Source organism: Megalobrama amblycephala, linkage group LG21 (genome assembly GCF_018812025.1).
Source record: "Megalobrama amblycephala isolate DHTTF-2021 linkage group LG21, ASM1881202v1, whole genome shotgun sequence".
In the NCBI taxonomy this organism is placed as follows: domain Eukaryota; kingdom Metazoa; phylum Chordata; class Actinopteri; order Cypriniformes; family Xenocyprididae; genus Megalobrama; species Megalobrama amblycephala.
This window is the reverse complement of record NC_063064.1, coordinates 14612751-14627550: the sequence shown is the minus strand read 5'-3', so window position 1 is coordinate 14627550 and position 14800 is coordinate 14612751. Positions and strand designations below refer to the sequence as shown.

Genomic DNA, 14800 nt, shown 5'->3' with positions numbered 1-14800 from the left:
GTATCCCTGCGCATTCTATTCACGAAAGCTGTCAGCGGCCGAGCGGAACTACGACGTGGGCAACAGGGAATTACTTGCCATGAAGGCGGCACTTGAAGAATGGCGTCACTGGCTCGAGGGAGCGAAACATCCATTCACCATTCTAACCGACCATAAAAACCTGGAATATCTGCGGTCAGCTAAACGTTTGAATCCTCGGCAGGCTAGGTGGGCTTTATTCTTCACACGCTTTCAATTCACCGTGACTTACAGGCCAGGCTCAAAGAATATCAAAGCGGATGCTCTATCCCGACAGCACGAGGGGGTGGAACAGACAGAGCATGCTGACCAGATAATTCCCGACTCATTGTTGCTCGCTCCCGTTCAATGGGACGTGATCACTGAAATTACTCATGCCAATGAACACAACGCACCTCCACCAACATGTCCCCAGAATCGCCTCTATGTTCCAGCACCCTTCCGAGACAGGCTTCTGCATCAGGTTCACGATTTTCCCAGTTCTGGTCATCCAGGTGTCACAGCCACCATCCATCTGTTGCAAAATCGGTTCTGGTGGGACTCCATGCTTCCCGATACTGTTCAATTCATTAATAACTGTTCAAACTGTCAAACCTCCAAAGCGTCCCATCAGGCACCTGCGGGTTTGTTACAACCACTGCCACTTCCACAGCGCCCCTGGTCCCACATTGCGGTCGACTTTGTCACCGACCTCCCCGAGTCACAAGGACACACTACCATCCTTACGGTGGTCGACCGCTTCTCCAAAGCATGCAGACTCATTCCTCTAACCAAACTTCCCACAGCATTCGAAACAGCAGAACTCCTGTGTAACTGGGTATTCCGACTGTATGGCTTACCTGAAGATATCGTATCCGATAGGGGTCCCCAGTTCACGTCTCGGGTTTGGACGGCTTTCTTCAAAACCCTCAATGTAAACGTCAGCTTAACTTCAGGATATCACCCAGAATCCAACGGCCAAACAGAACGCTTGAACCAAGAGTTAATCAGGTTTCTTCGCACATACTGCCAACACAACCAAGCAGACTGGAGTCGGTTCCTGTTCTGGGCAGAATACGCACAGAATTCACTCCGCAAACCAGCAACGGGAATCACCCCGTTCCAGTGTAACATGGGTTTCCAACCTCCGCTGTTCCCCTGGTCGGGTGAACCATCTGATCTGCCATCGGTTACAGAATGGTTGCAGAGAAGTGAGGAGTCCTGGAACCAAGCTCACCATCATCTACAGCGAGCTGTACGAAGGCAGGAGATACAGGCCAACCGACACCGACGTCCCAATCCAGGGTACCCCCAGGATCCTCCAAATGAAATTCAAGGCTTTTTAAGACCTTTTTAATACCATTTTAAATGAAATTCAATGCCAACTTCGTACCCATTCTGACAGAAGTATGAGGGGAAAATGTCAAATCTGTATAAATTTTGAACCCTAGAAAATAATTAATTCGGCATATATTTTTATACCTACTATAAATATTTTATTTACCATAGGCCTACTAAATGTAAACAGCAGGGTCTCTCTCATTGTTACAGAGTGTAATATAATTATATAGGCTAATACTATGATGTAATTGATGTAATACTACTAATGTAATTGATGTAATACTACTAATATACTAATATAATACTACTAATATAATACTATTAATTGCAATAGTCTGGTGCAACTTCTCACATCCAACAAGGTGCATGGAATAAAAAAAATTAGTAATTTAGGAACAAAACCAGCAACACTCATAGATGCCATGGAGGGGTCAGAAATAAACAAAAAACTGAAGCTATATATATCAACTTTATTTTGCCAAAAAATAAAAATCTCTCATTGTTATTAGTTTTTAATATTTAGTGGAAGTAGGCTGTTTTCCTTTACTTCATGCTAGCTTAAATAAAATTAAAATCTTGCACTGAACAACACTGTACAGAACAAATACAACCCTTGAATACATTTGTACACTCTTCTGTTTCTTGACATGGTAGCATCGGACGCGTTTCGGTGATTTAAAACGACGCTCGTGACTTAAAGTCGAGTGCTTTTACTGTAATTTAGGCAAGCTCGCTCATAATAGAAGCGACGCGGTTGAGAGCGCGGCTCATGGTTGCATAGCAACGACAGACGCCACGGGAGCGAAAGCGCATTGAAAAGAAGGAGAATGCCGGCGCGGCCGCGTATGTGACGCGTACTAGAGAATAATAATTATAATAATAATAATAATTTAGCGGGCCGGATTATGTTTTATTTTTGAGATCAGTTGCGGGCCGTAAATGGCCCGCGGGCCGGCAGTTTGAGACCACTGGACTAGACTATCACAGAACGCTGACACAATCAGCTACCCAATGATGATTTTCATTCTATCCGAGCATATTGACTCCTATTACTCGTATAATACTCGTACTCGGCAGGAGTGCTTTATCCGTACCGGATACTCGTTTCAGCCGAGTATCCGGCTCATCTCTAGTAATTTACCTCACTTGCCTAGTAACCATAGTAACGGGTGCGCGAGCTTTCGCGCTTACTGCTATGACGTGGAGCGCGAGGTGCACTCAACATTACGCTGCATGAATTTTTAATTAGCCTATACTAGTAACAGTTCATTTTGTTACGGTATGAACTTAATCCTAGGAAAAGTTAAAAAAACAAATAAATAAAAAAATAAGACCTTTGTAACGAAATCCAAGACTTTGTATACCAAATTCAAGGCTATTAAGGCCTTAATTTTAGATTATCAAATTTAAGACTTTTTCAATGCATTTAAGACCCCGCGGGTACCCTGCAATCCACAGTACACCGAGGGGCAGTGGGTCTGGCTGTCCACCAGAGACCTTCGACTCCGACTTCCATGCCGTAAACTCAGTCCCAGGTTTGTAGGGCCCTTTCAAATTGTCAAACAGATCACACCAGTTTCATTTCGTTTAAGACTACCTACTAACTATCGTATTTCTCCCACATTTCATGTTTCGTTGCTGAAACCCTCCAGGGGTCCGAGAGGGGAGCCAGAAGGAGCCGAGGCCCGCAACCCCCCACCCTTGATAATCGAAGGCGAGGAGGCTTACCAAGTACGTGAGTTGCTGGACTCCAGACGCCGGGGTGGCAGGTTACAATACCTAGTCGACTGGGAGGGGTACGGCCCGGAGGAGCGTTCCTGGGTCAGAGCGGATGATATCCTGGACCCTTCACTCACTGAAGAGTTTCATCGGACGCACCCGGAGAAACCGGCCCCTCGACCACGGGGTCGACCCCGGCGTCCACTTCCTCGCGTCGGGAGCCGCTCACGGGGGGGGGCTCTGTCATGAATGGGGCTCCTTCGGCTCGTCCTCCGGACTGCCGGAGGGAGCCATCACCTGAATATTGAACTTCATTGATTCGGACTACAATTCCCATGGGCCCTCATTCCTGGGACTGATTGCACACACACCTGAACTCAATCACTCTCACACTATATAACACTCTCACATGCATTCTTACCTCGCGAAGTCTTGATTTGCCGAGGTGATCATTTCTAAGCGTTTTTCCCTGTGTACTGCCTATTGTTACCGACTGGACTGTCTATCTCTGTTGAACCTTGCCGCCTGCCTTGAACACTGCCTGTTATCTGGACTCTGATTGTAAAGCCGCCTGTCTCGACCCTTGCCTGTTATTCGACTCTGTTTGTTCGCCGCCTGTCTCGACCATTGCCTGTCCCTGCTTATGCTCTTGCCCAAAGTCCCACCTGTTTGTATACCTTTGCTAAATAAAGCTGCAAATGGATTCCCATTCTGTCGACCCATCATTACAACAATATAGTTCTAGGTATAATAAAAGCTCCTCTCAAGTTAAGTCCATATGACAAATAGCATTTATAATGCAGGAGATATTACAGCCCTAAAAAGTATCTGGACACTTAAGCTACACTTAAAACTTAAAAATGTTATTTTTGTAATCATTGTTCTAGATAGCAAAACATTCAACTAAGTAGGATAAAGCAAATTTATGAAAAAAACATTTCACAAAAATTGTACTCACACATGGCCAAGCTCATGAGCGATGGTGAAAGCAGTACTAAGTCCATTATCCTCATTAATACTGCAACTTCTGTAGGGATCACAAACTGTACCCAGCTCAGCAAGACCTAAAATGCATGAGAGAACATAAAAATAAAGAAATATCAATTATAGATGTAGCTGTAATTGCCATCATCAACATCATCCGCATTGTCAGCTTCAATATGATCATAATCACTCTTTTCACATGATTTACCTAAAGTGTCACACTTGTCCCGTGCTCGACAGATGTCCTGCCTAAAAAAAGAACAAGACTTTACTTATTTAAGAAGTACTTGGATACCATTTTACTTACATGTGTCTATGCTGTCAATTACATTGTACATTCTGCCCTTGTACAAAGCCAAAATGAAAAGTTGTAGCACCATAAATAATAACTCAAATTGTTCCTCAAATTACTTTTATACAAGCACTGATTTTTGGTATTTTCTGTAATTGTATGCCCAACGTTTAGTTAAATTGTGTCCACACCATGAATGGTACGAAAATCACAATGTGGAGAGAAGACACAAAATATCACACAACTAGACTTGTAGACTTCTTCAACACCTGCGAGTAATAAGTAAAGAAAAAATACAAAATCTAAACCCTCCAATAAAAATCTTTCTCACCTTGTGATTAGGATGGCAGTGTCGTGATGTGAGTGGTGGTTGTCATCCGGGTGGTTCTGACTCTGCTGCCATATGCAAAAGTTTTTCAAAGTGGCTTGTGCATTGAAAGAGATAGTGGGACCATCCTACAGAAGAATAGAGACAGATGATAACAATTTTTAATACATTTACCCTTACGAACATAATTATGAACTGACTGTAAAGTACTGCTTAAGCATATTTAAAAGAGCTCTTAATGCAGACATTAATTAACAAACTGCAAAAAAAAGAAAGAAAAAAAAAAGAGAGAACTCTTACCAGCTCATTCTTTATAATGACCAATTTCACAATAACAATGTTAATCAGGTTTCCAATGCTGGGATCCTTATAGATTGAGGAAACCTGAGTGAGAGAATACAGACAATTGAAATTCATTGTCAAAGCTTCTAATTACTTGATCACATGGGTCTCAAATTACCAGTCTGAGAGAGTTTCAACAGTTTATACTTAAATCTGGCCCATTTGGGCCTTTATTCAATGGTTCTCTTTATACAGTTTTACAATATACTGTAATGCTATATATGTTACATGGTACATTATAATATACACTCTTGCCCTAAGCCTCCAAATTGACTCCATAACCTCGGGGTGAATTCTCCATTCCCTAGGCCTTAGCCCGGCCTCGACAGGATGTCTCCTCCCTGATTTAGGTACCCAGGGATGTAGACTTCTCTCAGTGAGAGTAGCTTGCCCTGGGACTACAGGAGGATCTGGTGTGCCAGTCTAAAAAGAGGGCACAACCTCAGAGCCCCCTGGTGATGTATGTACGAGACTGCATGGACAAAGACATGATAGCTTCTGAGATCTGGGAAGAATTACTTCAGTGCTAGAAATACAGCCATCATCTCCAGGCAGTTTATATGCCAAGAGAGATGATGTCCTCTCCACAGACCTCCAGCCGAGCTGCACCCTAGAACTGTGCCCCAGCCTGTGAGGGAAGTGTCTGTTGTAAGCATCTTGCAATGACAAGAGGCCCCCTGCACAGGTCCTTGGGACAGAAACCTGGGTTTCTTCCACATGACCAAAGAATGAAGTCATCTGCAAGTAACCACGATCATGCGAAATGGGTTGCCCCCTGGTCTTGAGCCACCACATCAAGGGTCTCATGCACAGGAGGTCAAAAGGTATCACATTGGACGTGGCTGTCATGAGTCCCAACAGCTTTTGAAACTATTTCAGAACTGGCCTAGCCTGATTCTGCACAATGCTGAGAGACTTGACTCGATACAAGCAGTAGACAGTCATGCCTGCATGGTAACCGAGTCCCAAACTACTCCTAAAACACTTCTTGGAGTTTAGTCTTAGCCTCAAGCGCCTTATGTGGATGAGGATGACATCTCGATGTCGAAACACCATCTTCTGTGACTGAGCTAGTATTAACAATTCCTTGATGTAATTGAGTACATTGATGCCCTTGAGTCTCAAAGGAGCCAGAGCTGCATCCATACACTTCGTGAATATAAGTATGCATCGTTTAGATCTATCATGACAAACCAGTTCTTAGATCTGATTTGAGTCACAATGAGAGGTGTTGTCTACATTTTGAACCTGTATCTCCTCAGAGCACGGTTTAACTGACGTAGATCTATGATGGGACACGGGACATAACCCCCAGACTCTTTCTTGGGAGGAGGAATATGCTCTATGGCCTCCTTTGCCAGAAGAGACTGAACTTCCTGTTCAAGCACCTATGCCTACTCGGGGCTGGCTACCATAGAAAACAACCTGTTGAACCTTGGTGGTTGAGAACCAAACTGGATTCTGTACCCCTTTTCTACTGTATACAAGACCGATGGCAGATCGATTTCCTGAGGGCTCTGGGCGGGAGAAGCCACAGACCAGGCTTCTGTATCCCGAGTGAAAGCACTAGAACCAGTGGGTGAGAAAAGGTTGGGCCTGTCTTAAACTCCTCCACAAGCTCCATCTGCGACCCCCATGATCTAAGCCGCAGACGCAGGACCCGAATCATAGGAAGCACGAACCTGGCCACTCTCATCAAAGCGGGCCAGAGGCGAGTGGAGTGTTCTCACAATGAGCGCAGTCAGCCCACTCTAACATAAATATGGATCTAAATTGCTTGGCTCATCATAATTTTCTAATAATCATAGTGGCCTATGGGACAAACAAACACCAAATAGGATGAACAGAAACACATAGCACTTGCTGAAGACACAGAAGCTAATGCTGCTTTGTTCTGGGTATACTTTATAGCTTCTGTGGAATGCCATCTTGTGTCACAGGGTGACACTGCACCAATCAAGATTGGAACAGTTGCACAGATGCTTCAGACTCTGTCATGCTGAGGTGTTTCCTATAGCATCGACGCCAGGCCCAGTGTGGAGTTCCCTTAAAATGGAACACATTTATTGTTGTCCTGAAATAGCTGATTTTTTAAAAATTTCTGAGCTCAAATACACACAGACCTCTTCGATCTCCGTTATTAAGTAGTGTTGAACACGTGACGCTAACCTCAGCTGTTGAAAAAATGTTTCTTGGCCATTGACAACTAGCTTGTGCTGCCAGATCCTGCTGAGAATGCAGCCTTTGCCAAGATCAAAATATAGGTCATCTAACCTCCCCGTGAGTTCCAACGAAAAAGCATCTAAAGCATGCTGTGCATGCAACATACCTGATTTTATTTGTTTTATATTCACATTCATCAAGTCTGTCAGACACATTCACCCCATGCTGACAATCTGTCACATAGACCTAAAGAATCAGACACAGACCCATCAAAGCAAAAGACTACTGATAACTGGGCGGAACTTACTATGGACATCAGTGTAAGAATGTAGTGCTGAAGGTTGCTTCCATGATGTTCCACCATCTTGCTGTCTGCCACAACCATGACTTCAACAAAACGGGGGTAGGAGAGGAAACGCTTTGATCTCCGGTGTGGCTTGGAGTCACTGCTTTCATTACGGGAGTTGTGCTTGTTTTCCAAGGAGGGGAAGGGGGCAGAGAAGAGTCTGGAATTAAGAGTCTCCAGGTCGGACAGCATGCTTGAGGGCGACTTTCTCTTCAGTCTGTTCCTGTGTCTGCTTTGTGGCTTTATATGTCCTAGAATGAAGGAGACAATACAAATAATATAATGTTAAATATTACTGTAAATATAGTGAATTAAAGCAATTTTATTATATAATCTGTTCTATATATTGGAAATAACGAATGAAAGCAGCCATGTAGGCTACTATACTATCACTATATCACAGGGTAATGTCCAGTGATAAGTGATTATGAATCTAAGGAGGGTTTATCATGACCTATATTAGATGATCAGATGGACTGTAGAAAATGGCGGGGGGAAAAAATGAATCACGGTTTCCATAAAAATATTAAGCAACACAACTGTTTTCAACATTGATATTAAGAAATGTTTCTTGAGCACCAAAATCAGCATATTAGAATGATTACTGAATGATCATGTCACACTGAATACTGGGGTAATGACGCTGAAAATTCAGCTTTGCCATCACAGGAATATTAAATATATAGTATATTAAATATATTAAAATAGAAAAGGATAGTCTTAATTTCCCTGAGCCTAAAAGAGGACAAAAATTCAACACAACCCTGACCCTCTACTCAACGTGTAACAATGGGTATTAATTTTCCACAAAAATGCTTTGCAAAAAAAACATGATGGAAATCAAAATGAATCCTATTTCTTCCACTAAAGAATGCCACAACGGAGTTTTCAATAAAAATCATGCAATCTAAAATAAGTTCTCCTCCAAGCACTTTTAGGCGCCAAACGTTTCCTTTAAATAACACAACACCAATTTTAAAAAAAACTAAGCCACCATTGAGTGATCTTGATACACAGCAGTGTGAATTAGCCCCATCTAAATGTATTTTATAACACTGAATTTCCAAACACTTAAAACTGGCATTACTTTACTACAATGCAGCTCACCACGTGGCTTTCATGGTATTGTGCCTCTTGAGTTTCCTTATCTTCAGGCCACAGGAAGTGCAAGAGTCGACAGGATTTTGTGGCAGTAAACTAAGATTGGAATGATACCAAGAACTTCCAAAATGATTTTTCCTGTTCCACTGACTTCTACTCAATGACATTTGAAAATAGAAAAGCAAAGGATGCAAAAGATATGAATAGCACTATGAGTATTTGAAAGTCAAAAGCTATGTTTCCACTGAAGGTTGTAAATTTAACAGCACTTTGTTTTACAGGTCGGTTCTCCATGTACTGTACATATTATAGACTTATTATAGTAATTACAATAACTGGGTAATAACTAGTACTAACCCTGAACCTACTCCTAAACCTAACCTTAACCCATGTAGTTACCTTATATTACCCAGTACTTTCTTAGGTAAGTACACTGTAAGTGAACGTAAGTGCACGTACTGTCAAATAAAATGCAACCAAAATCGAAGTTGCTGCAATTAGGACAGTCACTGTGGCTCTTTTTCCTACATCTACACATCTACATTTCCTACACCAGGATGCCTGGTGTTTGGGAATGCAACTGAGACACTTCTGAGAGGTCATTATACCAAATCATTCTGATCACAGACTTTGACTCAGGTATTTCAGAATGATCAAACCAACAAGTGAGATGCTGTGCGATGAAATTCGTCAGCTAGTTAGTCCAGTTATCCAATCACATTCACTGTTGAGGCAAAGTCACGTGAGTTTTTTGTTGCGCATTGAGGGATTTATTCGGTAAATGTGTTTCCATCGTAGATTATATGCATGCATTCTTATCAAATAAAAACATTATCCACTACAACTGAGCGCATACGTTTTTTATTCACATTTTTAGAATTTATGCACATCTTGGCATTTCCATCCAGTGTTTTTTAATGCATTATCCTTAAATGTGCATACAAATAGGTAAATGGAACCTTTTTCATGCTCAAAGAGCAACATAACACAGTAAAGAAAGTTGAAAATGTAAAAAACATAATAGGAGTCCTTTGAGTGAGTCAGTACAATACAGAGGCAGTGATGCAAGATCCAGAACAGTATCTACAGAACAGTGAATTTCTGTTATTGTGACTACCATCATTGGTTTGCTTTAATGTTTAAAATATACCTATTTCAAAACTTTCCCACTCAAAAGGTAAGACTCACCTGAAGTTTCACATGCAGTCAGATCATCTACACTCTTTTTTGAGGCATCTTTTCTGTACACGACATGAGGTTTGATGTGTTCTTCTTCATAATGTTCACCATTGTAGCTATGAAGGGGCTCCACAAAAAACTCCCCTTCTGGTGACCTGAAAGTGCCAAGCTAAAACAAACAACAGCAATGTTTAAATTGGTCCATGGCCAGTGAAATCTATACACACATTCTGTAAATGTGACTGTAAATTGCCCTTACAACTTCCCCCTAAGATTTTATTTATGTACAAATCCTAAGCGGCTGATGGAGTGATAGAGTAAACATACATTGCATGCATATCAGTGTACTGGCCTCTGGGGGGTAATGAATGCAAAATGTGGCTGATAACTATCAGAACATTCTGCTATACTTGCAAAGTATAATGTTTTGAAATGTGACTTTTCTAATAGATAAAGCCAGCAAGAAGCACAATGGTAAATTTTCCCCTTATTTTCAAGAAGAAACATAACAGTTCTGAGGTTGGTCATTATATTACAGAAAACAGATTTCAGCCAAATTGTTTGTAGGCGATACATCCAAGTATGAAAGGATACAAACTGGCCATCACGAACAAGCTTGACTTAATTTACTTATAAAATATTGTATGCATAAGAATACCTGTGCAATAAATATTAATGACATTAAATACCATATAACACATAATCTTTGCTACAGGCACTGTATGCTAAGTTGTTATCTATACAAGTAACCAAACCTTTTCAAACCCTGAAAGGAACCATCCAGGAATGATATGTTGTATCAGATCTGTGATAATTTCTTCAAAATGTCGGTTGAAATCAAATAAAAGATAAAAATTGAATTTTACATTACATTTTCTCTTTCATGTTTTGTTGAATTAGACAAACAGCTGATTCAGTTTTTGCGGTCCTTGAGAATGATTAAGAGCAAAATCGACTGCAAACATCAGACTAATTGAAAATGCAGGTAATTAAGGACACAGTTCCTTCCATATTTCAATGTTTTCAAAGTCTACAGCTCTCATGACTACACATTTTAAAACAATGGACTAGTTGTATTAATCATTGTTTTCTGACAATGTTTTATGAAATCTAGCCAGGATTTGGGGGTTTGTTGAGGTGACATATGGGCCTAACTAATAAGTTTATGTGAGTTTGTGTGTCCTCCATCCATACTCAATTGTTAAAGCGATTTGTGAACAGTCATTCTTTTTAGTTTTAATCTTTTCAATGGATATTTGTAAATGCCACCATTATGATGGTAAAAGCTTGGCTATGTTTCTCCACTGACTGCCATTCAAAAGTAACCATATATTCTTACAAAACTTTTTTCCCAGTTTGCAGCAACAAACGATAAGTGAAATCACAATGTTCCTGGAACTGAGACAACCAATACTTTCAGTGTTTATTAAGCATGCTAAAACATTTTCAGCTGAGATATGTAAATTAATTTCAGTATTATTTCATGTTCTTAATGAACTAAATCATGGCTGTATGCAACAGACTGTATTAGGACACATGAAATTACTTCAAAAAACGTGTTTTTATTGTAATGTATTAGACTTTAGAGCAGGGGTGGCAAACTCCAGTCCTGGAACAGTCCTGCAGAGTTCTGCCCCAACTCTGATAAAAACTCACCTGCCTGTAACTTTCTAGCAACCCTTCAGACCTTGATTAGCTTGTTCAGGTGTGTTTGATTAGGGTTGAAGCAAAACTCTGCAGGACTGTGGCTCTCCAGGACCGTGTTCGCCACCCTTGCTTTAGAGCATGCATTGCTGGGATGTCATGGCCCAAGTGACGACGAAAGAACCGCTGAATACGTTTTTGAACAGGTTCTTTGAAACAAACTATTCGAAAGAACCTATTCGAATCACTACTCTAGTTCCCACGACTGCTTTTGATCTGTGAGAAACGGTGTTACATGGCGCGAACTTACGTTCACATCAACAGATGACATTGAGTCCCATATATGGACTGCCGTTGACGTCAGCATACTGCTGCTGCTTATGCCACTGATGAGTGTGCGTCACCCAGCTCATTTATAGAGAGCAGTCGATGTACTACCAAGTTTGAGAAAATATTTTCTAAGTGATCTGCCTCAAAAGTGGTGCGTATGTATCCGACTAACTTGCGCCACATTTCTATTCATGTATAATTATGTAGCCCAGTCACACAGGCTACGAAAGATCTGAAATAGCCTACATATGAACATTTGCAAAGTTCCCGAATGCTTACTGCGACCTGAATTGCATAAAAGAGCCTATGATAATGATTATCGTTATTATAAGCTAATATAGAGATAATATAATTAAGTACATCTTTTAAACTCACCAAACCGGAGCAGAGGCTGATTACTGCAGTATGCTCCTGCCCAGCGTTCACATGTCCTTTATAAAAGCAGTGCTGATACTCCGTGTCCTCCTCCCCCTCTTCTGAATTATGACCTTCACTGGATGCTCCGAGCATCGTGACAGTGTAAACTGGAGCAATAAATCCCGACTCGAGAGTAAGGTTAAGGTAATAGTCCTGCCCAAAGGCAGATATTTGATAATAGACGTGCGGAGAGGTCCAATGATGGGAGATGTTGCCGGGTATTGGGTCGGTACTCCGCTTTCTCCTCTTGAAGTGCACGCCCGTTGGCAGTTTGTCACCGGCTTCATTCACTCTGGCCGGAGTTACAATCTCATACGCGCCAAACTGCGGTAATTTCGCTGTGGAACACAGATTTAAACGTAAAATTTAGCAACAATAGGTCTTTTTATGAAATGAATGTTGTCTGTTATGTAATAGCCTACAATTATTTTCAAAGTACATTTTTTGTAATCTGATAAATGATATCTAAATGATCGTAAATTGCACTGCGCTGTAGCCTATATGTAGGCTAACAGGTAAACTGAAAGGTAACAGGGTTGACCATTTTACAGTTTAATTTGACATACAAGCCTACAATTAATTAAAAGACAATTTAATGTTGATATTTGTTATAAATATCTGTTTTTAGTTATCAATAATCATGGTAACAGGGTTGACATTGTAAGATCGTTCCATACTGATAAACATAAAAAAGTGATGAAAATGGGATAGGCTACTTCAAATTGTTCTTGAAGAGTTCACTTCTTTAAAAAGTTATAAGAATAAGTTTTAAATTTATAGAATTAGCCTACTTGTTACTCAAAATAGGGAAATATGAAAGGTAACAGTGTTGAACAAACTTCAAGTCTTCTTTAATAATTCATTAACTTATAAAGGCTAGGCTATCCTACATGTAAAAAATATTTGCTAATAAATATTTGCTAAGAGTTGCCTTATTCTAACAGATATTACACTCCAAAAGATTAATCAGGTGTCAGTCAGTTGACGTTTCCAACTATTAGGCTACTCGAAGACTCTTCAAAATGCGCGCTATGAGCTCTGCAAAGCAAGCAAGGAAAGTCATTCATTCTCCGCGCCTCAGTTGAATGAGAGAGTAAAAGAACATGAAAAAAGCTCTTACCTTTCTCTGAGTCTCGCGGTCTCCCTGTTGAAGCTAGTGCATTCATAAAATCAGAGAGTAATACAAAAAAGCTTAGTCCCCAGAAGAACAAAAACATGATTGTCCACGTTAAGGAAAATGAATGCAAGCAAGCCCAAATACAGTATTCCGCTGTCTCTTGAAGCCGCGCTCAGCCGGACTTTCTGCCGTACGGTTGCCACATTCAAAGCGTTTCTCCTCTACTTTACAGAAGTGACTTCCATGTCGCTAACAAGCGCTCGGTCGGACCTCTTGGCTTGCATGCATAATAACAGAAAGGGGGTCGATGCAACTGTGGTGGTCTACGGTTTGCTGATTACTTTAGCCGAGACTTGGGCGTACTCTAAGAGACACCCCTCTTTCCGAAAGCCACTCCTGCCATATGTGTCGCTATAATGTAGCGTGCAGACTAAACTTCATTTCAAAATCACTAAACATATTACTCATAGGCTAATGATCATCCACGTGCGTTATGTTCTTGTTCCAACTTCAGATTGTGGAGTTAAACTGTATGTACAGTCAGTTAGATAAGAACACAGTTGCGTCTCTCCTAAGTTAGTTCTTAGTCTAATTAATGTTCACGTTAATACAAACAGCTTTAAATAAGTAAAAAGTAGTCTTTGGCTTTAAGTAAAGAGCATTGAAAATGTGAACACCTGACCTTAAATATAATCTTGAATAGAATGACATTATTGGTGAAGTCCACTGAGGTTTCCATATAGGAAAACCCTTTGTATATGGTAATTTTCCTCTTTTTAGTCTACGTTTTTAAGCATTTGTGTCTGTCCCAAGACCTATGTCCCAGAAATGTGCATTTATATGGCATTTATATGACTGATAACAAGTGTTTTTCAGTGGCTGATGCTGATATCAAAGCAGGGTGGCTGAAGACTAATGCTGATATATGTGATATTATAACTTAAAGCAATTGAGCAATATCCTTATGCATTTTGCACAATATTCACTTATATATACACTGCCCGGCCAAAAAAAAAAAAAAAAGTCGCTGTTTGGATTTTAATAGGCAAATACTTAAGAATCTATGAATGCATCAATATTACAGTGATTATTATGTTTCTAGCATGTTATATGTTTGGCAACAGTTCTTCTAACCCTCATTGATGGAGTGTGTAGCTTTTCATTTCTTAAACAACCATGTAGGAAGACACATCATGGCCATATTCCAGGATTACAATGTCAAGATTCACCAGGGTTAAAACTGTGAAAAAATGGTTCAGAGAGCATGAAGAATCATTTTCACACATGAATTGGCACCTCTGAGTCCAGACCTTAATTTCATTAAAAGTCTTTATGATGTGCTGAAGTAGACTTTACAGAGTGCTCACCTCTTGCATTGTCAATACAAGATCTTGACCAAAACTTGACGCACCTCTTGATGGAAATAACATCACAACATTTATTTCCACTGAGAGGTGCATCATTTTTTGGTCAAGATCTTGTATTGACAATGCAAGAGGT

General features: G+C 40.6%; 1 protein-coding gene across 1 annotated transcript in view; it reads right to left on the bottom strand.

The window, feature by feature from the left end:
• The window catches only part of adamts9 (ADAM metallopeptidase with thrombospondin type 1 motif, 9), a 44413-nt gene extending 30589 nt beyond the window's left edge, over positions 1–13824 (bottom strand). Inside the window, exons 1-8 of the mRNA XM_048171915.1 lie at positions 13304–13824; positions 12142–12521; positions 9802–9961; positions 7474–7763; positions 4962–5045; positions 4665–4789; positions 4250–4290; positions 4016–4121 (exon numbers count right to left, since the gene is read on the bottom strand). Of these exons, the coding sequence (XP_048027872.1) occupies positions 4016–4121; positions 4250–4290; positions 4665–4789; positions 4962–5045; positions 7474–7763; positions 9802–9961; positions 12142–12521; positions 13304–13400 (1283 nt within the window). The 5' untranslated portion in view covers positions 13401–13824. The remainder of the gene's footprint in view (positions 1–4015; positions 4122–4249; positions 4291–4664; positions 4790–4961; positions 5046–7473; positions 7764–9801; positions 9962–12141; positions 12522–13303) is intronic.
• Positions 13825–14800: the final 976 nt, after the last annotated feature.